This window comes from Paroedura picta, chromosome 8, assembly GCF_049243985.1.
Source record: "Paroedura picta isolate Pp20150507F chromosome 8, Ppicta_v3.0, whole genome shotgun sequence".
Lineage (NCBI taxonomy): Eukaryota > Metazoa > Chordata > Lepidosauria > Squamata > Gekkonidae > Paroedura > Paroedura picta.
The window spans coordinates 4,797,694-4,822,009 of record NC_135376.1 but is presented as its reverse complement, the minus strand read 5'-3'; the positions used below and the strand labels follow the sequence as shown (position 1 = coordinate 4,822,009).

At 44.3% G+C, this 24,316-nt stretch overlaps 1 protein-coding gene across 5 annotated transcripts; it reads right to left on the bottom strand.

Moving 5' to 3' along the window:
• Window positions 1-273: 273 nt before the first annotated feature.
• LOC143842866 (cytochrome P450 2J5-like) lies at window positions 274-24,270 on the bottom strand. Of its 5 annotated transcripts, XM_077348145.1 has the most exons (10): window positions 23,811-24,265; window positions 18,727-19,962; window positions 15,957-16,119; window positions 12,627-12,776; window positions 7,905-8,065; window positions 6,935-7,111; window positions 5,744-5,885; window positions 4,126-4,313; window positions 2,376-2,517; window positions 274-1,096 (listed from the first exon to the last, which is right to left on the bottom strand). In XM_077348145.1, exons 2-10 carry the CDS (start codon window positions 18,898-18,900, stop codon window positions 897-899), a joined length of 1,497 nt encoding a protein of 498 aa, XP_077204260.1. In that variant the 5' UTR covers window positions 18,901-19,962; window positions 23,811-24,265; the 3' UTR covers window positions 274-896. The 5 variants fall into 5 exon arrangements, with proteins under 5 accessions (XP_077204260.1, XP_077204263.1, XP_077204264.1 ...); XM_077348148.1 differs by lacking the exon at window positions 18,727-19,962 and having other exon boundaries at window positions 23,811-24,270; XM_077348149.1 differs by lacking the exon at window positions 23,811-24,265 and having other exon boundaries at window positions 2,376-2,552; window positions 18,727-20,103.
• Between the last annotated feature and the right edge of the window lie 46 nt (window positions 24,271-24,316).

The following is a 24,316-nucleotide window of genomic DNA, read 5'->3' as shown; positions in this document are numbered from 1 at the left end:
AGGACTCCCTGGAGAAGAGCCTAATCCTGGGAGTGATGGAGGGCAAAAGAAGAAGGGGACGACAGAGAATGAGGTGGCTGGATGGAGTCACTGAAGCAGTCGGTGCAAACTTAAATGGAGGGAAATGGTAGATCCGGGGAATGGTAGAGGACAGGAAGGCCTGGAGGATCATTGTACACGGGGTCGCGATGGGTCAGACATGACTTCGCACATAACAACAACAACAACATATTAAAATCAATTGCAGTAATTAATTAATTGCAAGAAGCCACCTTCTTAAATTACATTTCCGTTGATTTTTATTAGTCTATCACACATAAGCTCAATTTCACATATGTTGTCCAAAGAGAGGAAAGAAGTTACAAAGCACATTAGAGAGAGGGCTTGTGCACTTTTCAAATTTTCTTTGTCATGAGAATCCTATACTGAACATTTGTTTGAAGCTATCAAGCTAGAAATAAGATTATATGCTGGGCAATAATAACAGATTCAGAAACAGAGCTACGTAAATTCCATTTTGAGAATGCATCGGTCAAACTCTGTCAGATAAATTGAGAAGAGAATGAATACAGCCATTTAGAAGGAGAAACAGAGATTTTTAAAAAAATATCCTGCTTTTCACTACTCAAAGGAGACAAAAGTGGCTTATAAACCCCTTTTGCTTCATCTCTCCCCACCTCATGAGGCAGTTGGGGCTGAGAAAGCCCTAAGAGAACTGTTGTGAGAACAGCTGTAAAAAAACTGACTAGCCCAGTTAAAATCCCATTGGCCACGTGTGGAGGAGTGGAGAATCAAACCCAGCTCTCCAGGTTATCGTCCACTGGTCTTAACCCCACTACACCACGCTGGCTGTCTCAGGACTACGTGAAAGGAACGATGGAAAAACTGAGCATGAGTCAAATAATTAACGATGCTGTGCAACGAGGAACAGCACAGAGTTTGTAGGGATGAGGGTGCAAAGATCCCCCCAAAATAGGCTTTGTGCTGAGTTCCTTCACTCCTTCTGGAAGCTTGAAGGTGAAGGTCCTCAGGAGGCTGGCAAAGAAGATGAAGAGCTCAATCTTGGCCAGCTGCTGTCCCAGACAGACACGGGCTCCTGCAAGGGAAAGAAGCCAAGGTAAGACCTTTCCATGAATTCTAAGAACATGAGAAGATCAAATGCTGATCTTCTACAACTTCCAGTCTTACAAAGTGGCCAACCAGATTCTCCAGATGGATCAATAACATATGCTTGTGACCATCATTGTATCCTGTGGCAGTGTATTTGGCATATTTTTTTACTCATTGAACAAGTGTTTCCATTTGTCTTTCCTGCATCTATATACATGCCCCCAAATTCTAGTATCCTGCAAAAAATTCCCTCTATTTTCACTTTCTGTCCTGTGAAGCCTAATGAGGACCTTTGTCAAAAGCTTTCTGAAAGTCTAAGTAAGCAACATTTACTGGGTCACCTTTGTCCAAATCCTCGTTCACCCCCTCAGAGAACTCCATAAGGTTACTGAGATAACCATTACAAAATATATAGTAGAATACAAAAAAAAATATTGATTAAAAATTCCAGAATACCTCATAAATCCAATATGTCCCTCCTAAACTTTCTACATATTTAATCCTGCATATTTGGCAATAATACAGGATAAATTCTTAGGGCCATTCTGTACCCGATAAATATAGTGTAATGCTTACTTTCTGCAGACACCATATTTTTGGCATATTGCACAACGTCTCCAACATCCAGCGTCCAAGCAGCAAACCGGTAGCTACATCCTCCATTATAAAGCGCTAGCTGAGGAATTGCATAAAGTGGATTCCCCAAACTGAGCTAGAGGAGAGAAACCAGAAAGCCACACACCAAGGAAACGTGTGGAGCCGAAGTAGCACTATCTCTGCCTCCAGATCCTGCCCTCGCACCTGCCTCCCTCTCTCTTCTCCTGGGGATGTTTTTTTTTTTTTTTAAGCAAACTGCCTATAGCAACGAATAGGAGTTAAGGAGTTAAATCATTCAGGCAAAGCAAAAAAAAAATCCCCCCAATTAAAACACAAAGCATGCCTCTCTAAAGTCCCCCCTCTCTAAAGTTCTAGATTCAGTGTTATCTGTATCAGAAAGATAATAGAGGATAATTTGTTTAGTTGTCATTACTGATTCTATTCAAATGGTGCTGTATTTTCACATCTTAGCTTTACCAATTCTGTGGCATGGTCAAAACTCTAAGAGAGAAGTAACTGGTGGGATAGACCAGAGGGAGTAATGCAGGAAGCATCTTGAGAACTCCCTGGCTGATAGTCAATGCTGGGCCCAATTGCTCCAAATCATCCTTGTTCCCCTCCCCCACTTTGTTCCACTTTCAGGCTGAGAGCTAGTTTTCTAGATATACCTGCACCAAACGGAAGAAAAGCCTCTCTTTTCACAAAGCTTCCATCCTGGTCCAAAAAATGATTTGGGTGGAAGTCCTGAGGTTTCTCCCATTGTTTGGGATCAAGAAGAACAGAACGGAGATCCGGGATAACATGTGCCCCCTGAAAGGAAAAGGGAGCATTGACTTGGAATGCATCTAGACCAAAACGCGAGAAAATAAAAATAAAGTTTGCATTTGGAGGACACAAATGGGAAGAAGGTAGAGAAGAATACATGTGGTATTCCTGGAAACATCATTCCTAGCAACAACAAACAGAACAAATCAAAAACCACATTGAATTCACGGCCAGAGTCACCTGGCTGTTGTTGGTTTTTCAAGCTGCGTGGCCACGGTCTAGTCATTTTGATCACTGCCATTTTGCCAGTTATTATAGCTGGCATCTTCAGAGGTAAGCCAAAGTATAGAGGGTCCTACCTCTGAAGATGCCAGCCACAGATACTGGGGAAAAGTCAGGGACTAAAACAGCCAGACCATGGCTGCACAGCCAGGAAAACCCACAAAAACCACCCAGTTTTTAAAATTTCAGATCTTCCTATTTGAGTCTGGTGGCAATTTACACTGTGAAACCAGAAGATCTGGCTGTGACAAGGTTGTGAAGTGTTGTTCTGCCTTTATTATAGAATCATAGAGTTGGAAAGGGCCCTACAGGCCATCTAGTCCAACACCCTGCTCAATTCAGCATCCAGGATAAGGATCTGTCCAGCTGCTGTTTGAAGACTGCTAGTGAGGGGCAGTTCACCACCTCCTGAGGCAGCCCATTCCAAGGCTGAACTAGACCCATGGAATCCTAGAGTGGGAAGGGGCCATACTGACCATCTTGTCCCACCTCCTGTTCAGTGCAGGATCAGCCTAAAGCTTCCAGAAGAAGAATCTGTCCAGCAGCTGCTTGAAGACCCCTAGTGAGGGGGAGCTCCCCACCTCCTTAGGCAGCCCATTTCACAGCTGAACTAGACTCAGAGAATCCTAGAGTGGGAAGGAGCCATCTAGGCCATCAACTATAACCCCCTGCTCAATGCAAGACCAGCCTCAGGCATCCAGGATAAGTACCTGTTCAGCCACTGATTGAAGACCGCCAGTGAGGGGAAGCTCTCCACCTCCTTAGGCAGCCTATTCCACTGCTGAACTAGACCCATAGAATCCTAGAGTGGGAAGGGGCCATGCAGGCCATCTAGTCCCATCCCCTGCTCAAGGCAGGATCAGACTGAAGTATCCAGGAGAAGGATCTGTCCAGCCCCTGCTTGAAGACCGCCAGTGAGAGGGAGCTCCCGACCTCCTTAGGAAGCCTATTCCACTGCTGAATTAAACTCATAGAATCCTAAATGAGAAGGGGCCATCTAGTCCCACCCCCTGCTCAAATTGGGATCAGCTTCAAGAATCCAGGATAAGGATCTGCCCAACCGCTGTTTGAAGACTTCCAGTGAAGCACTGGTGGAAGAAAAGATTTTAAAGGAAAAGATATGTTAACTGCATAAGCAGTTTGGGTGTATTTATTTTCATCTAATGACTGGATAAATGTTCTAAATGAATAAGCAAGCACCAGGACAAATACTCCAGTACACTGGGAGCTCAAATCCTTCTATAATTTGCCCTTGTGGAAACAGGAGTCTTTCTCCCCTTCAGAAATCTCTGCAAAGGAGGGTACTCTATGGCCATTTCTCCATAAGCACCACCTGTGATGGGCATCTCTTGTCAGATACAGCTATAATACCTTGGGAATGCAAAAGCCAAATATGTTCACATCATTCACACATTTTCTGGGGAGCCCAACGAACAAGACATAGTGGGCACGCAGGATCTCATGAATGACAGCATTGGTGTAAGGCAACCTCTTTCGATCTTGATAGCTGAAAGATTGAGAGGAACCCAAAACATCATCCAACTCCTTTTGGACTTTCTCTGAGGAAAACAGTAAAACAAAGAAGCTTTGTTTGAGAGTCAGTTCTTTACCTCTGCAGATTCTGGATCCACTGAACCTATTCTACAGGATTCTGTGCTGGGCCTGGAAGATGGAGCTCTTCCACCAGGTGTTCATTTGAGGCAGGGTCAATTAAAATCCAGGGTCCCCTCCTCACCACAGCTGGAACATCAAGCTAATTCCCTATTACATCCCCACTCCAAGGCACTGGGTGGAGGGGGTTTGTCAAGCTATGGGAAGTAGGAGGGGGCAGGGGGATTAGAGAAGTTTTTTGCTGCCAAGGATTTTGTAACATCTGGGGGGGGGGTTGTGATTTTATTGTGAGGTTTTTAATCTTAATTTGCCATGAGCCAGCCAGCCTGGAAGTGGCAGGTGATTGATTGATTGATTGATTGATTGATTGATTGAATGAATGAATGAAACCTAAATTCCGCAGGGCCTGTAAAACGGCACTCTTCCACCAAGTGTGATGGAAGGCCTATGGTGGAGGCTAGAGCAGTTTAGCATTACATTGGGCCTCCCTCCTTTTCTCCGCCCACACCACCCATTACCATCAGAAAACCTGAAAATCCCCAGTAAAATAATAGCAAGAAGAGTGAAATGGTGGGTGGAGCACTTTAGAATGTATGAATTTTAAACATTTTACTATATTTTATTCTATTTTATGGAGAATTGATTTAAATGATAACTTTTGCTGTAAACTGTCCTGAGTCCGTTTAAAGGGAGGGAACGCTCAAGAGATCACATTTATAAATAAATAAATATGTTAAGGATGAATTATTTGGTCCATTCAGCAATACACAACTAAACGGGCATATAGGTTAGCAGAACTAGAATGTAATTTCTAGGCTGATCATGATACACCTTTGGGTATAGAAATCAACACCAACAACAAAGCCTTTAATAGCATACTAAAAAAATACAATATAAGGAAGAAAAGTGCAGAAGGATGCACTGCAATACAGAATAAACAAAAGCAAATATAATCCTTTAGAGTGGGACAAAATACATTCACAAAATATAGAAATCATTTATCATTGGAGCTACATTTTAAATACTGTCAAATAATTGGCATTCTTTTTGTATCATTTCCAATCCAAAAGAGAATCACCAGAACCTCTCTATGGATTCAGAAGTACTTCCACTCTGCTTGACCCTCTGTTTTCTCCTTAGAATCATAAAATCATAGAGTTGGAAAGTACCTCCAGGGTCATCTAGTCCAACTCCCTGCTGAATGCAGGAAATTCACAACTAAATTCATGACTGATTTATCAGTCACTGCTTTCTTTGTAATCTATTCTTTCTCCTCCTGTCAAACTAAACACAAGATTGAAGTCTAGTGAGCGCATGAAGCTGCTTTACACTGAATCAACGTGCTTTTTCCTTGAATTAGTGCAGAAGTTTACCGTACCTTGGATATCTGGATGATTTGCCATGAGAAGCAATGCCCACTGCAGAGCAGTGCCACTGGTTTCTGTTCCTGCAGCAAAGAGGTCAAGAATACACTGAACCAGGTTCTCTTCATTGTATGTAGAGTGGGGGTCCTTCATGGTCTGTTGTTTGTAAGAAAAGAGACTGTGGGGGGAGGTTACAAAAATCCACGTATTTTGACTCTGCAACCACATGAATTAAGTTCTACGAATACACAGAGAAACTATCAGATCAGCAGGCAAGATTTTTCAGAGGAGATTGGTATGACATTTCTTCCAAAGAATTATTTGGACTATGTGATGTATATGCTGTTTGGCCCTATTTAAGGAGAAACCACTATGGAAGTCCAGGGCTGCTAGACAGAGGTAGGCAGTGGTGAACCACTCTGAATGTGTCTTGCCTTAAAAATCCTACCTACAGGATTAGCATAAGTCAGCTGTGACTTGACTGCACTTTGCACATATTAAGTTCAAAATTACATGGAATGTGCTGCAATTGTGTCTGCATTAGGGATGGTCACAAACTTAAGTTCATGACAAATTTTTGGTGATTTGTGAAGCAATGTTCATGAAATGAAGAACCACCGGAAACTTTCAGAAATTTTGAAGCAGGTCATGAAGAGCAGAAAGCAGGGGATTAAGCCCTTGATCCTGCTCTTCATGAAAAAAAAACAGCTGCTTGATTTAAATGGCTGGGAGCCATTTAAACCACTGTTTTTTGCATCCCAGAAAAGCCATAGGGAGCAGAAAGCGGGGGGGGGGGGTTGTTAAATGGCTTTGAGCCACTTAAACCAAACAAAAAAGCAGCAGGGAACAGAAAGTTTATGGCTTGCTCATGAACCATGAACCAACCAAACTGCAAAAATGCAGTTTGTGCCCATCCCTAAACTTCACAGTCCCACCAATCTCTCTCTTGTTACAAATACTTTAAAATTTCTGGTGAGTTGAATGTTTTGAAGTATTACATAACTCAAAACTAAGCCAATATTAAGAAAGTGGGAAGAGGTTGAAAAAAAAGCTATACTGGTCCAAGAACAAAGTCCTTTTTATTAGGACCAACCACTTCAATCCTCTCGTACAGCAAATGGATAATAAAGGGTTTAAAGGCGACAGTTGGCCTTTACCTTCATTTTATTGAGTTATACGATTTCACATACCAGATGGAAACTTACTTTCTCCATATGAAGTAAATAGAAATCAATGAAATCCTGTGGATCATGCACAGCATGTTTCTCCTTATGCTTTTTTATCTCCTCCTTTGCAAATGATCGCATCATCTCTGCATATGCAAGCACCTTCTTGTGGGGACCTGGGAGATGTTCCATGAGCCTTGGGAAGAGCATATACATCTGCAGCAAAGATGAAAGCAATATCCCATCATAACCAAGAGAACATGTCAGTAACACAGTCCATAAAACTAGCCCTTTGAGTTGTCACTCCTCAGAAGAGTTCTCTTGGGTCAGACTAGTGGTCTATCTAGTCCAGACTCCTGTGTCACACAGAGACCAACCAGTTCCTCTGGATGGCCAATAACAAGGCATAGAGGCCAAGGCATTCATAAGAAACTCAGAAGAGCTCTCTTGGGTCAGACTAGTGGTCCATCTAGTCCAGACTCCTGTGTCACACAGAGACCAACCAGTTCCTCTGAAGGGCCAACAACAGGGCAATGAGGCCAAGGCTTTCATATGAACCTCAGAAGAGCCCTGTTGGATCAGACCAAGGGTTCATCTAGTCCAGCATCCCCCTCACTCAATGCCCCCTCCCCGTTCTCTGGAGAGTCAACAAAAGGGCATAGAGGTTGAGGCCTTCCACTGATGTTGCCTCCTGACTCTTACTGCCTCTGAATGTGAAGGTTCCCCTCAGCCACCATGGCCAGTAGCCACTGATAGACTGATCCTCTATGAATCTATCCAATCACTCTAAAATTGTTTATTCCTGTGATTATCACTACATCCTCTGGCAGCAAATTTTACAGAAACATTAGTGTGGGTCAAGGCAGTATATACATGAAATGCTTCTGTATAATCTAATACAGTTATTCAGGCCCAGCCTGGAGGGAGAGGTGCTGATAGAGACAAGATCTGTCAGAACCACATCGAAACAGGAGCAAACAAAGAAGCAACAAGAACAAAAATGACTTACGCCATGAAAAAAGCTCCCACCAAAGGTTGCCATATAGCTAATGGCTTCCATCAACTTGAGAAATTCTTTATCTTCAACGGAAAATCGATGTCCAAAAGCCACGGCACAGATCACATTGGAGACAGAATTAGTAAGCGGTAATGCAGGATCAAGAGGGTGCCCTGTGATTTCAATAAAGTTATTTATAGAATATTATCATTATGAGCATAGTAAAGAGCTTGCCAGCCTACTATCTTAAAAACTATTCAGGATTTAGAATGCTTTCCTCACTTTGTTGTAACTACTTTTTCCATTCTGACGTTTTCCAAAAGCCATATGACTGAATAATAAACATTCTTTTAAAATTTTCTCTGAGCCTTTTGGTTGTTTTTTTCCCCCTTTCTTTACAAACACATTTAAATAGGAATCCACCTGAACTTAAAATGTTCAGTTTTATACCCCACTTTCTTCTTAATATGGAAGTGATGTAATTTGATAAACAGAATGTGACCAACCTCAGTTTGAAGTCCAGAAGACAGATGGGATGCCCAGCTCCCTATATGCTAAACCACCACTGTTCCTAATAGGTATGCAATCATTAATATTGATAATGTGGACTTAGAGAAGTGGTTCCAAAACTTTTTGGGGTTACCACCCTCTTGGCTCCCAAGTCACATTCCTAGTGCCCCCTCCCCATACACACATACACAAATGAACACACAACTTTTTCCTAATGCTAAGTGTACTGCAAATTCAAAACACACTATATGGCCTCCAGATCTTTTTTGCTTCTTGTGCAGCGGCCATATTTTAATCTGGAAAAATATGTAAGTTCTTTATAAAAGTCATTGGTAAAAGCTGCTTTGCGTCCTCAGTGGGGAGAAAGACAGACGGAGAGAGAGAGAGAGAGAGAGAGGCAAACAGGAAAATCCCATGGCCAGGAGCAAGCAGGAGAAGACTTTTTCAGCTTCCCAAAGATAGAAGCTTTTGGAACAGGGTTGCAAACCCTGGATTATGCAGTTCCTAGACATTTAGGATTAAGCAATATGATTCCATCCAGCCCACCTTGTGAAGTTGTCATTTCCTTCAGGAAGGTAAGCAAGATTGGCCCTGGTCAGCACTGGGATGGAAGACCACCAAGCAAGTCCAGGGTTCCTGCTACCCAGGGGCAAGCAAAGTCAAGCTATCCTGGAACATCTCTCACTAAGAAAATAGACACAATAGGAAAAGTCAGACTATTGCCTCAAAATTCCTCACTGCCTCCTGGATCCTTTTGCTGCCCCCCCTGGGGGGGAGTATACAGCCCACTTTGGGAACCCCTAACATAGAGGAAGATTCTAGTTTAAATTATTGTTCTACTTGTAGTCCCCTCTTCCGTAACAGCTCAGGGAGGATAGCAACCAGATTCCATCCAATATTAAATAACAGGAAAAAATACAATTTAATTTTAACACTTAATATTATATTTAAAAGAGCCTCTTGTGGCGCAGAGTGGTAAGGCAGCGACATGCAGTCTGAAAGCTCTGCCCATGAGGCTGGGAGTTCGATCCCAGCAGCTGGCTCAAGGTTGACTCAGCCTTCCATCCTTCCGAGGTCGGTAAAATGAGTACCCAGCTTGCTGGGGGGTAAACGGTAATGACTGGGGAAGGCACTGGCAAACCACCCCGTATTGAGTCTGACATGAAAACGCTAGAGGGCGTCACCCCAAGGGTCAGACATGACTCGGTGCTTGCACAGGGGATACCTTTACCTTTATTACATTTAAAATTTAAAACCAACCAATTCTAGCTGCCACCTCCTCACGGGGACTTATATCAATAGGTAATTAAGCTTGGGGAGGATATGAAATTTTTTATTTCTGTGCATACCATTAAGTATTTATTGATGTTACCTCTGGGCCTCAACTGTAGGGCTGGTAGGACAGTTCTATGTTACATGCCTTGCAGGAGTCATTAAGGCTGACAGGGCCCTAATCTCATTAGGCAGAGCATCCCACCAGGCTGCTGCCAGGGATAAAAAGGCCTGGCCATCGTTAGGGCCGGATTTACTTCTTTGGGGACAGGGACCCCGAGCAAATTATGATCACTAGAGATTAGAGCTCTCTGGGATTAATGTACTACAGTGAAAAGGAATTCTCTTAATTCCTCTTTATCCAGTTTCTCCCTGAAATCCAACAGTCCATTTCTTTTCTTCTTTTGCGTAATTTGGTTTCTGATCAATTCCGTTTCATTCAAAAAGAGGTGGGTCAGGAAGGGAGATTCTACAGTATTTCAGAATTTCATTTTGTAGAAGATCAGAGATAAGATATGCCTTCCCCAACATTCCTGCTTTCCTACCTGTGGTGTAGAGCAGTGGCCCCCCAACCCCCGGTTTGGGGACCAGTACCAGTCCATGGATCAGTCGGTACCAGGCCACAGCTCCTCCTCGTCCTCCTCCCCAGCTGCTGCCTTGGGGGCTGCCCTGCCACTCTGCCACCAGCTCACCTTTGGTGCTGTCTGGTGGCTGCCATGGCTGGGGCTCCCCCTTGGTGTGTCACTGTGCAGCTGCTGCTGGCAGCACCCCCCCGTGGGCGGCAGGAAGTCAGGGCGCTGGCGGGAAAGCAAGGGGAGCAGGGGCTCAGGCAGCGGCGACGTCCCTCAGCAAAACACTACCCCTACCCCCCCCCGGGCCTCAGTAAAATTGTCAAGCGTTGACCGGTCCCCGGTGATAAAAAGGCTGAGGACCACTGGTGCAGAGCATAGGGGCTAACAGAAAACGACAAAGAGAAAGAGAGAAATGAAGGAGAAACTCTTCTTTAAAAAGCCAGTAAAATAAATTAGTGGGTTTCAGAAAAAGTAATATTACTCCCCCTTGGTAAAACAGCCAGTGGTAGGGACAATTCTTTTTTTTTTTAATATCACATTTATTTATGACATTTAAATGATTTGTGACTGATTTAACAATGGCTGCTTGCACATGGGTATGAAATTCCACATTGTTCTCACTGGCATTCATATCAACTTTGGTCCTGGGGAGTCCACATGACTGTTTTCCTTGCATTTCCTTGTCACAGTCCTGCAGAGCAGTCGTTTCCCCTTCGTAATATGGGAGGGATTTCCATTTAAGAAACTCAGCCATTGCTGTATCACAGCAAGGCAATGATTTTCTAACAACCCATCCAAGTGCCAGCCATATAAAGAAAGACCAAATGGGTAGCCATGTTATTATGTCTGGAGCAGTAGAAAAGTGCAAAGGTCTCGTAGCACCTGAAGGACCAACAAGATTTGGGGCAGTGGAGGAGCTTCCATGAGTCACTGCTGAGGAAGTGAGTCTTTCAGGCAGGATTTCTCAACCAGGGTTTCATGAAACCCTGGGGTTTCTAAATGGCCTTGGAAGGGTTTCCCAAATGGGTGGGAGGACCCACCTCCCCCCTCTCAAAACAGCCAATGATGGGCCTGGAAGGGGAGGTGCCTTTGGTGGGCATGTCTACAGCTCTGCTTCCCAACCATATTCAGCCTGATCTCACCACTTCTGCAATTTTTTTGAAGCCTGAAGAATGTTTTTGGGGGTTAAAAAGTTGAGAAAGGCTGATTTAAGATGCTACTGAACTCTTGTTCTTTTATACTAGCGATCCCCAACCTGTGGGCCACGGACCACATGTAGTCCGTCGACTAATTGGAGGTGGACCGTGAAGGACGCCTTCTCCCCCCCCCGGCCCTTTACTTCATCCCCCCGGCCCTTTACAACACACTTTGGGTGTCCTTGTCTCCCATCACTCCCAGATGAGACTATCTCGTTGCAGAGAAACAAGCTCAGGGTTCCCATTGATTTGTCATTGTCATGAGTTAAAATTTCCATGAAAAAATGTTCCGTATGTTCATTGTTGTGGCGTGTCTGTATCTTATTTTGAAGGGATGTTTAAACATGACCTTAGCGACCAGAGAGCGTTAGGGCAGTGGTTGAGAGTAGAGGAGCAAACTACCCCCCCCCCCCGGGCCTCAGTAAAATTGTCAAGCGTTGAGTGGTCCCCGGTGATAAAAAGGTTGGGGAACACTGTTTTATACCACGCTAGGGGCCAATCCCATTGCATTCAGAAATACAACTGGCGCTAGATTGGGGTGGGTGGGGTGGAAGAACTCTGTGGATGGCCTCGCCCTCCCCCCAGGACCTGGAAAGGCTTCAGGCAGCTGTTAGGGAACTCACCGGCAGGGGCAGCTCTCACGCGGAAGGGATCTGCAGCCTCCGAACTTCAGAAGGATGTGGAAGGAGGAGGGGTGGTCAGGGGTGGGGGACGGAAGGTGATTGGCTGGCCGCTGGACAGACAGATAAGCCGGTTGGAGGAGGAGTCACTCATGGGCGGGACAGCTGGCCTCAGTTGGTGTTAAGCACTAAGTGGCGCTTAAGGCATGAGACCAGCTCCTCCTCCAAGGCCTTACCAGAAATATTAAGTGGAACAGATACCGACGTTTCTCTTAATTTCTGAATGGAGATGTTCTGTTGCAAAGTGATGGATGTTTATTTCTATATTCTTTTGTTATCTTTGAGCGTCGTTTTTTTTTCTTCTTTAAAAGAGAATAAACATTTGGTATTTGTATTTTGTTTTTTTGTTTGATAGCACAATATATCATGAGTGTGGACACGGTGCTCTGCACATGCAGGGCAAAGATCCTTGATAGTCATGCTCAGTTCAAACCCCCAGTGACTAATAGCAATCAGCCTGGCTACATAAGATGGGGAACAGTTTCATTTCCTAATCCCACATACCTTTAGCATGCACAAAAGTCTCAACCAGCTGATGGGCCTCCTCTTCTATTTGAAGCTCCATGCCTTTCTTCCCCAGTCCCAGCTTCCGCATGGTGGTTAGTCCGAACTTCCTCTGTTGCTTCCAGGTATGGCCATTAGAAAATACAATACCTAAAGCCATCAAGTATCCATGAAATATTGGTATGCAGACAAATTATTAATTTTTAAAAGTTCATTATTTATATAATAATAATAATAATAATAATAATAATAATAATAATAATAATAATAATAATAATAATAATACTAGTAATAATAATAATAATAATAATATTTTCCTGAAGTTTCAGTTTCCTGCCTAGAAAATATCAAAGTTAATCCTTATATATGCTTATGAATGGAATGTTTTACTCATAAAAGTGCTTCTTTGATGCAAAATGATTCATTGTTGGGTGCCGTGGCAAGACTCAGATGCTTGCCAGCTCTATATACTTCTGAGAAACAAGATACTCTGTCATTCCCGTCATCCATTATTTATTTATTTATGTCATAATCTCCCTGCATACTGCATTGGTTAGACCCCTCCTTGGAATACTTTGTGCATTTTTGGAGGCCTCCCTTCAAAAAGGATGTGGGCAGAATATAGAGGGTGCAGAGGAGACTGAGGAGGAGGATCCAGGGCCTGGGGACCAAACCCTGTGAGGAAAGGCTGAGGGATTTGGGAATATTCAGCCCATAGAAAACGAGGTGGAGAGGTGACAGGATGGCTCTCTTGAAGTATCTGAACAGTTATTTTTATTTATTTTATTTATCTTTGTATACTGCCCTCCCCTGAGGCTCCTGGTGGTTCATATGGAACATAAGCAATACATGGAACTTTTTTTCTTCATAACGTAACATAAGTGGACTGTAACAGTAATAGAAATGACGATAGAAATCATAACTGAAAGTAACAGTGTAATTCATAACAGTTTGAATAGGTTCATGGTTCATGTGTATGGGCTCTTCAGGGGGAGGTTCAGGGGCCTTGTAGATGTTATTGATTCCGGTCAACCTCTGCCAAATGTCTGGTGGAAGACCTGTCTTTTGCAGGCCCTGCAGAACTGTCTTAGATCGGTCAGAGCCCTGATCTCCTCTGGGAGCTCATTCCACGAGGTGGGGACCAGGACAGAGAAGGCTCTGGCCCTGGTTGAGGCCAAGCGTACTTCTTTTGAGCTAGGGATCCTTAGCTGGTTGGCGGTAGCCAAGCATAAAGCTCTTTGGGAGGCATAAGCAGAGAAGCAGTCCCTCAAGGACACTGGGCCCTGACTGCATATGGCCTTAAAGGAAATTACCAAACCTTTAGCCTGATCCAGAATTTGACTGGTAGCCATTGCAGTTGATAGAGGATGGGCTGGATGTGGGGCCTCCACGGTGTTACTGTGAGGACCCTAACCACTGCATTTTGGACCAGCTGTAGTTTCTGAATCAAGGTTCAGGGCAGGCCTGCGTAGAGGAAGTTGCAGAAGTCCAGTCTAGAGATGGACCATTGCATGGATCACTGTGGCTAGGTGTTCGGGGCCAAGTAGGGTGATAGTAGTTTGGCTTAGCAGAGATGGTAAAATGCCAGCTGTGCTACTTTTGTGACCTGGGCTTCCATTGTGAGGGAGGCATCAAGTATCACTCCCAGGTTCCTGGCAGAGTGAGATGTTGAGAGCTGCACACCATCCAGGGTGGGTAGGTATGCTTCCACAGGACCTCCATCTTTGAAGGGTTAAGTTTCAGACCACTCTGCATGAGCCATCTCCTGACTGCTTTCAGGCAGCTGGCTAATGCTTCTGGAAAGAGTCAGGGCAATCATCAATAAGGAGGGATAGCTGGGTGTCATCTACATATTGGTGACAACCCAGCCCAAACTTCCATAGCCACTGGGCAAGAGGGCACAAGGTTGTCACTTGGAAAAGGAGAGGAAGCTTCATTTCACATGCTTTTGTGCGTTCTGCTTATTTTAATACTCATCTATAGGCATGTGCATTGTGGACTATTTGGGATGAAAAGTATAGAAATCAGGCTTGATTCGGACGATTATCCAAAAACGGCCAGCCCCATTGATCTGTCTGGCCGTGATTTGATGAGCGATTCTCTAGTCTGGTATTTCTCCATTGGAAACAATGGATGTTGGATGGGACCCAGTTCCAATCTTCTTGAAATTAGAGGAGAGGGTCTTTTGGGAAGAACCTTCTTCGGGTACTCTGAAAGTTTGCAACCACTAACTGAAACCCCCATATCCCAAGGCCACAAAGAAAACTCAGCATCTTTAACAACAGAAAAAAGGACTTCCTATTGAGAGAGATAATTACACCATGACACTCTAAGGGACTGCCTCTCCCAATATATCCCCTAGAGGGCATTGCACTCTGCAAACACCAATTTCCTGGTGATCCCATGCCCCAAGGTTTTGCAGTTGATTTCAGCCAGATCCAGGGCCTTTTTGGTCCTGGCTCCAACCTGGTAGAATGAGCTGCCCACTGAGATCTGAGCCCTAACAGAGCTGTCAGAGTTCCAACAAGCCTTTGAAATGGTACTCTTCCACCGGACCTATGACAGACACAAGGGCAGTTCAAAACTTTAGGGGGCTCTCTCCATCTCCTCCTATTTGACTCCCCCTACTTGTTTATTTTTATCTGATGTCCTCTCCAGTCTGGGGTAGCTGGTGGAGGATATGAAGAGGGTGGGGACAGGAATGGGGTTTAAAATTTTATTTTATTATTGTAGAAGAAGAGTGTGTTCTTTTATGCTGCTTTTCTCTACCTGAAGGAGTCTCAAAGCATCTTATAGTCACCTTCCCTTTCCTCTCCCCACAACAGGCACCCTGGGAGGGAGGTGAGGCTGAGAGAGCCCTGATATTCCTGCTCGGTCAGAACAGCTCTATCAGTGTCATGGCAAGCCCAAGGTCACCCAGCTGTCTGTCTGTGGGGGAGTGCAGGATCAAACCCCGCTCACCAAATTAGAAGTATGCGCTCCTAACTGCTACACCAATCTGGCTCTTCTGTTATTGTAATTGAATTTATTGAATGTGTTTTTACTGTTATTAACCGCTCTGAACCCATACGGGGAGAGGCAGTATTGAAATTAAATATTCTATTCTCAGGTATGCCAACCCCTTGGCTTATTAGTGCCAGGCTCACTAAACAACCATTTATGTAACAGTGCCAAATAATCTGGCTAGTAAATACACAGTGATTTAGGTATCCAGATTTCATCAGCCGGAGATATCTGAAAGTGACTGAAATAGCCAGAGGATTCCTTCCACCTCTGTGATTCCTCTGCAGAGAAGACAAGGACAACCTTGTATTTGTCCCGACAACTTACCCTTTTCTTGGGATAAGGCTTTGAGGAAATCGCCCACTGCTCGGTCAACAAAGTCTTCTGAATGGTTGATCAGCCCTTCTTTTACTGCTTCAAATCCAGATAGTACAACAAGAGGTGTGTTTCCCATCCACAAAATGTAAATGTTTCCGTATTGCTTTGCCATCTGCCGTTTGCAATTTGCATCCAAAGAGACAAGAGGAGAGTTACATTCAAACAAATTGGCAGAATTAATATAGCAGGTGTGCTTCAACAGAAGGTGTACTTTTCATTTTCCTGTCCATAAGCTGCTCTCAGCCCATTTTATCTTCTCCTGGGGACACTTTTACTTCTAAACTTTTCATTGCTCCAGCTGTCCAGGGCATGATTAAGATTGCAACAGCTCGGTCAACAGAGCCACAAGCCTTCTGTTTTCCAAAGTAACAGTGAAGACCATCTGTGGACGATGTGTCAGGCAAGGTGTGGTTTCCTACATGTCCCCATGCGGCAACTGTGCAGGCTTCTGCCATTTGTTGTTTCTGTACAATGTTTCTGTTAGCATCTCATTGGAATATAAGAAGAAAATAAGAAGAGCCCTGCTGGGTCAGACCAGGGTCCCATCTAGTCCAGCATCCTGCCTCACATGGTGGCCAGACTGGAGGGCCAACAACAGGGCAGAGAGGCCGAGGCCTTCTAAGAACATCAGAAGGGCCCTGATGAATCACATTTTTAAATATATTGAAAATATTAAAACATGTTAAAATTATCTCCCATCCATTCAGGAAGCCATTCCAGGGCCATCAGTAAACCCCAGGAATCATGAAACCCTGCTGGAGAAAGCCTGATCTAGTCAAACAAATGGTTTGAAACAGTGGCCAACCAGCACTTCTGGAGGGCCAACAACAAAGGAGAGAAGCAAAGGCCTTTATAAGAACCTCAAAAGAACCCTGCTGGATCAGACTCAGATTCATAGTTTTGGAGGGGCCATACAGGCTATCTAGTCCCACCCCCTGCTCAATGCAGGATCATCCTAAAGCATTCCTGATAATGTCCAGTTGTTGCTTAAAGACTACCAGTGAGGAGCTCACCGCCTCCTGAGGCAGCAGATTCCACTGCTGAACTAGCCTGATGGTAAATTTCCCCTCCTCCTGATATCCAGGGGAGCCTTTCCTCATAGGGATTGGATCCTTGCTGCCCTCTTCTGCATCGTCTCAATTTTGTCCACATCCTTTTTGAAACGAGGCCTCCAGAACTGCACACTGGACTCAAGATGCAATTTAACCAATACAGCGGGCTTATGACAAATTGCATTAATCCTCCATTCTGATGAAATACCACTGACAACTACTCTTTGGGTACGATCCAGTATCCTGCCTCACACAGTAGATAACAAAGTCCTCTGGATGGCCAACAACAGGAAACAAAGGCCAATGCCTTCATAAGAACATTAGAGTCCTGCTAAACCATCCATTCAAACATCCTGTCTATCTAGTCCACCTTGTCCGACATCCTGTTTCAGACAGTAGCCAACAACAGGGCAGAGAGGCCAAGGTCTTCAGAAGAACATCAGAAGGGTCCTGCTGGATCAGACCAGGGAGGGTCCCTCTAGTCCAGCCTCCTGTCTCACATAGCTGCCAACCAGCTCTTCTGGAGGGGCAGGAACAGGGCAGAGAGGCCGAGGCCTTCATAAGAACATCAGAACGGCCCCACTGGATCAGACCAGTAGTCCAACTAGCCCAGCATCTTGCCTCATTCAGTGGCCAACAAATTCCTCCATGGGCCAATGATAGAGCCTAGAAGCTGTTGCCTGCATTAGAGCATCAGAACTCACCTCTTGAATTTCCTTCAACAAACACAATTCCCTGGGGGGCAGGGGGATTCTCTGGGGTACTTATCTAAGTTGTTGTTCCGGTTATATTATGTTGATCAAACCATTGAAATTATCTTAAAATAAAACCACTGTTGGATTATTGTTGAGGTTATTTCTGACTATGTTCTATGATTAGGTCATTCCACATATTACCCCGCAATATTATATGCAAACCGGCCTGAGCCGTATGGCAGGGTGGCATTAAAAAATCCAAGAAATGAATAAAATAAATAAGCGATACAACCATAAACACAGGAGGGACCATTTGCCGATCTCCATGCCAAGAACATAATCTTGTCAAATCAACCACGTCCTGCAAGAAAGGCTTGTTCAGCCGCTCCTATCAGAGAAGGATTGCTGTCTTAACATTGCCTGATTTCATAGAATCATAGAATCATAGAGTTGGAAGGGGCCATACAGGCCATCTAGTCCAACCCCCTGCTCTACGCAGGATCAGCCCTAAGCATCCTAAAACATTTGTAGATATGCACCGGTGGAATTCAGAACCATACATTCATGCCAATCAGAACACATTCCCAAATCTACCCAAGGGAGTCAGGTTTTAATTTTAAAAATTGCCCACCTCTAATGGCGATCCCTCAAGAGCAGGGGGTAGTCAAACTGCGGCCCCCCAGATGTCCACAGACTACAATTCCCATGAGCCCCTGCCAGTGAACACCAGCAAGGGCTCATGGGAATTGTAGTCCGTGGATATCTGGAGGGCCACTGTTTGACTACCCCTGCTCAAGTGGTTCTCAAGGCAAGAGAAGACACTGCCTCCCTCGCCACAGTGTCTCTGGATTTCCTTAGTGGGTTCCCATCCAACTACTGGATTCAACTGACCACGATCTGAGCAAATTGGCTACTCAGGTCATTGAGGGGTATTTGCCTCAGATCATTGGTTGCTATTTTAGAACAACTTACCTTGATGAAAACATCCAGAGAAAGATCGATGGCCACTCGCCATATGCTCCCGATGACAGGAAGGCGGAGGGGCCCAGGAAGATAGGAGCGGGTGGACCAGAGCTGTTTCAAAAAGTGGATAATCAAGAGACCACCCAGCAGAGCCATCCAAAGTGCCTGCATTCCCGACACCATCTTTGCTTCTTTCTCTTTGTCTTGGTCGTTTTCAACAAGGTGGAATGAATGCTTTTTCTTTCTTGGTCGATGGCAGCCTTAGTTGTCTACTCGCAAGCCTTTACAAAGTCAATACATTATATACCAGAAAGTCTCCTGGCACAATAGCCAGGTTTCTTGGAATGTGGTTATTCAGGCTTTACGCAGATATCAAAATGTTTGTGGTTATTTGGATAATTATTGGGAGGGGAGGTTAATATTAAGTCTCATGCAAAACTACCAAGGGCTAATTTTATGCAGTGTGTGTTCCCTATGTTCAGGAAATGTACACAGTGTTCCCATTTGTTTCTGCTCTCTGAGAATACGAGCACTTAAGATATCTATGGAAAGAAGGATTATTTACAGTGTCTTTGCTTTCCTTCGCTCCTGCAGAAAACTAGTCTTTCTGCCCCTTTCCCCCCTCCCAAATTTGCACAATGAAGATTTCAGTAGTTATATACACGTTAATCATCTTCAGTGAGGACAGGCTATGTAATGTTGCTAGTTATTCCTTCATTTCATTTCTACTTACTTAGGTAGCAGAGGTGTGCACAGGAGGGGGGGGGGATTGGATCCCTGTTTTGTCTGTCCAAATTGTTTTGGCTTTGTTTTTGTTGTTGTTGTTGAGTTGCAGCTGAATTCTGTTGATCCAGTGAACTTTTTAAGGCAAGAAGTGTTCAGAGGTGATTTGCCATTCTCCGGCTCTGCACAGCGATCCTAGACATCCTCCGTGATCTTCCATCCAAATAATAAGCAGAGACAACTCTGCTTAGCTTCCAAGAGCAGACAGGTTTGAGCTAGCCTTGGCTACCCAGGTCAGGGCCAAAAATCACATTTTTGACCACGTCCTATTGGACTGGAATCCATTTCTGGATATTTTGTTCATGCACCAGGATTTTTGGGTTCCACAAATGGATGTTTCCCAGCACTCGGAATCCCACCAGCTGTTTCTTTGTCCCTCAGGAATCTTCCTGCTGGCAGCAGTTTTGCACTTGGAAGTCTTATTGGCAGATTAACCCATCCCTTGGTTTCCTTTTCCTTTCCCTGTGGCAGAAAGTTGACACATCAAACACTCCTGCCTGAATTAACCCTCAGACTTCACCCTCTACCCCCTTAAGAGAACTCGCAGTTAAATTTCCACATATATATCTGAAGAGGGGCCAGAAACTCATGATGGCTCCCACTGAAGCACAAGTTGTTCATTTTTATTTATTAGATTAGATTAGATTTGTTCGTGTTTTAGATGCCACTGAACTTTCATCTCACATGACTACACCAGAACTTTGCACTTTTTGTTATCTTTCACACTCCTCTTAGCAGAGGTGGATAAAACAAATAACCTCTTCATCGTCAACAGGCTCCCTTACCCCTCCCTCTCCCCCTCCCGAGCTGCAGAGTAGCTCCTTCACTTCAAAACAAAGAGCAGTTTCTCTTTGGCCTGTCTCTTCCCTTCTCTCTTTGGAGATTTTAAAATAGAGGCTGGAGAGCCATCTGACAGAGAGGCTGATTCTGTGAAGGCTCAGGGGGGTGGCAGATGACAGTAGATGAGCGAGAGGGTTGTGAGTGTCCTGCATAGTGCAGGGGGCTGGACTAGATGACCCTGGAGATCCCTACCAACTCTATTACTCTATGGATTCTATGATTTTATTATTCCCCTCGGGAGAGCTGAAGCAGTAGTCTGTTTCCCAACAGCTTTAGCTGACAATAACTGGCTGTACAACTTCCAGAACCTCTGAGTTCAAAGACGGCCAAGTAATTCCTATTGACCTCGCTTCCAAAAAAAGACTTTTCAGTCTCATAAACATAGCTATAGAGTAGTCATCAAGAACAGCAACTCTGGGGGAAATTATTGCTGCACAAATTAATCGCTTCATAGCTTTGTTGCCTTTTGTTTTTACGACCTCATCACACATGCACATAACAGTGGTATTGTTTATTCATTTCACCTTTCTCAGCTGGACTCTGGGTGGATTACACACAGGGAGTCAATACAACCATTGGATGGGACTTTCAATCACAATCCAATACGACTGAGGATTGCAGAACCAACCAGAAGTTTAAAATCAGAACTCAGGCAAAGCATTAACATGACGCAGGAAATGATGCAGAAGTCCACAGCAGGGGCCTAGTTTTAACGAGGTATACACACACAGTACTATAGACCACAGTCCCTAATAATTATTCTAAGTAACTTTGTAAATAATTTAAGACAACACAAGTGCTGTACATAGCACTTTAAAAGTAAGGCTCTGAGTGCTGAAGTAACAGAGAACCAGCAAGTGGAGGGTTAATTTTTCACTGAGGCATAGATTTGAGCTGCTCCAAGTAATCTCATTGACAAGCAACAGCTGTGAGTTTAGAGCATTGTGCTGAAAGGAAGGTATTCAGATTTTAAGAAAAGCCAATGTTAAGAGATAAAAGAACTGAGGCTTTTGAACTCTGGTGCTGGAGAAGACTCTTGCGAGTCCCTTGGACTGCAAGGCGAACAAACCAGTCAGTCCTAGAGGAGATCAGCCCTGACTGCTCCTTAGAAGGCCAGATCCTGAAGATGAAACTCAAATATTTTGGCCACCTCATGAGAAGGAAGGACTCCCTGGAGAAGAGCCTAATGCTAGGAGCGATTAAGGGCAAAAGAAGAAGGGGACGACAGAGAATGAGGTGGCTGGATGGAGTCCCTGAAGCAGTTGGTGCAAACTTAAATGGACTCCGGGAAATGGTAGAGGACAGGAAGGCCTGGAGGATCATAGTTCATGAAGTCGTGATGGGTTGGACACGACTTCGCACCTAACAACAACAAATGTTAAGAGACAATCTCTCTGTGCTTCTGCTGTGAAACATCTGCTCTGTGAAGAGTTTTAGAGAAGACATTCTTGAGTAATAGTCAACATAACTATATAGAACTGAAAGCAGTTCTATACAGTTGGGAGAACTAGGAATAATAATTGGCAGAGTGATTTGGGTAGTGGCTGTGAGACTCCTAAATAGGCCAGGGGAAAGGGGAGAAGGTTCCCTGCCTAGTTAAAAAGGAGAAATTAGGTGTGAGGATTTCCCTAGACTCGTGTGAGAAGAAACCTGCTTCAGACACCCCAGGAGTTAGAGGGAAACTGGTGTTTCTAAGGGAGTTGGGGTAGTAAGGTTGGGTACCAGCCTTCAAAGAAAACCTGGGGAGTTCAAAGGAACTCAAAGACAAATACGGAAGTGTTTTGTAAACATAGAAACAAATGGGTCTTCTATACCTGTCAAAAGCCTGATTCTGAGGCTTTCAAACTGTACAACAGTCTATTTTTAGCAACAAAGCTTTTATCTCCTTCTATTTAACCCTCTGCTGTATGTTAAATAAAATGTTTTGTTTTGTTGGACATGAACATGGTTTCAGTTTCTAAACTAAAAACTGAAAAGGTTTTTAGAAAAGAGGGTCCTTATATCATCCCTTAAGTTTCCAGGATTGTGTTACAAGCCAAATCTTCTGTCAAACAGGGATTGTGGTTTGGGAGGGGGCATCATTTGGGCATGGGATTGGGTTCACCATGGGAGGGCAGGTAGTTGTGAGTCCACATTCTGCAGAGGATTGGACTAGATGACCCTGGAGATCTCTTCCAACTCTATGATTATCACAGCTAATTATCTGTTGCTGAGATGACAAAAGGCTCAGATATTAGCATGAGCAGTTCCTGAACTACCTTGGAAAAAAATTGAATGGTTTGTTCCTTCCAGAAATTCCTGCTCAGCAACTTCCCATACATGAAGGCTGATCCTACATTGAACAGAGGGTTGGACTAGATGGTCTGTACGGCCCCTCCCAACTCTATGATTCTAATGATAGAAAGGGCATTAGTGGCAGGAAATGTAAAACGACAACCCTTTTGTCATGCTGCCCCCTCTCCTGGCTCTATGCCTTCTTCATCAAAGGTCTGGTTCTTTTGATATTTGCTGTGCAGGCAGCCACTCTTCCCCCAGTAGGACTGTGATTATAACTAATTATAATTATAATTACTTAATTTTCACCCAAATGCTTTCAACCTGACTTCCCAATTCAAAATCATGGACCCCCTCCCAAGAATAGTCACTCCCGACCTACAGTGTGATTCCCCTCCCTTTCTTATTTGGCCAATTCCTAATATATAAATTATATAAATTATACCCCACAGCAGATACATTCCAATTATGAGACTTGTCCCACCTAGTCTGAGAGATGCCCATTGTATTGTATTTGCTCTGTAGTAGTAATAATCCTAATTTGACTTATTTATTGCCCATGCTCAGGGATAGTCAAACTGCAGCTCTCCAGATGTCCCTGGTCTACAATTCCCATGAGCAAATGCTGGCAGGGGCTCATGGGTATTGTAGTCCATGGACATCTGGAGGGCCGCAGTTTGACTACCCCTGTGTGCACTAGTATATAAGCATCTCATATTGATGGAGTGAGGAATGAAATAATATTTTTTTAATTTCTGTAAACAGAAATTTGGCATACCAAACTGTTTCGCAATCTGATGACGCAGCTTTTTTACCTTGTATTTGATTGTATCTTGAAATAGTGCCAATGTCAAGCCGACTTGTTCCCCCTAATGACATTTGTGAGTTTCTGAGCAAAACGGGTTCTGCCAACTGCCCTGAGGTGTAACCCATTCCTTGCCAGAAGTCCACCATGCTGGAATCACCTGCCGTGATCCCAAATGCTGAAATGTGTTTGACAGCAACACTCACCCAGCTGCAAATTCCCTGCCACTCTCTTTTCCTCCTTCCTTCCACAGAAAACTCAACAGTAACCACTCCCTGGCAGGCTGCAGAACACCCTCTTGCCCGCCCATACTGGCCTCCCCACCCACCCACACACACACACAGCAGCCTCAGCGACTGCTACCCAGGCAAAAGTGAGAGAAACATCTCACCTTGTCAGCAGCATAAGCTTCTTCCCTCTGCCCAGCCAACTTAGTTAATCTTCATCCGTGTACATCTCCTTGCGTGTCGGCATTCCGGACAATGACCTGGCTTCAGCTACGCTCCTTGTTCATCCATTCATTCATTGTACCAAAAAAAACCACCCTAGGCTTTCTGCTGTCATAAGGGCCACTCAACTGGCTAACTTAAGCCAATCAGGGAAAGCCCCAAAAGACTTCTGCTCAGACCAAGTTGGGATTGGCTACTTGTGTGAGAGGTAGAGGTGTGTGCCGATCAGTCAGGTCTTTCGACTGGCTCCTCGGATATTATGACACCCACTTTGGCCTCATTCCTCCTTCGAATCCTAGGAGCATGAGGCAAACTCCTCCTCTGCAGTAATGCTGGGAATCTAACATGTGCTAAAACCAAATGGAAGCAACTTGGCAGCCCAAAACGAAAAAACACTTATTCTAGTACAAACTTGCGTGAGACAGAGCTCATGTCTCCAATTCACGGG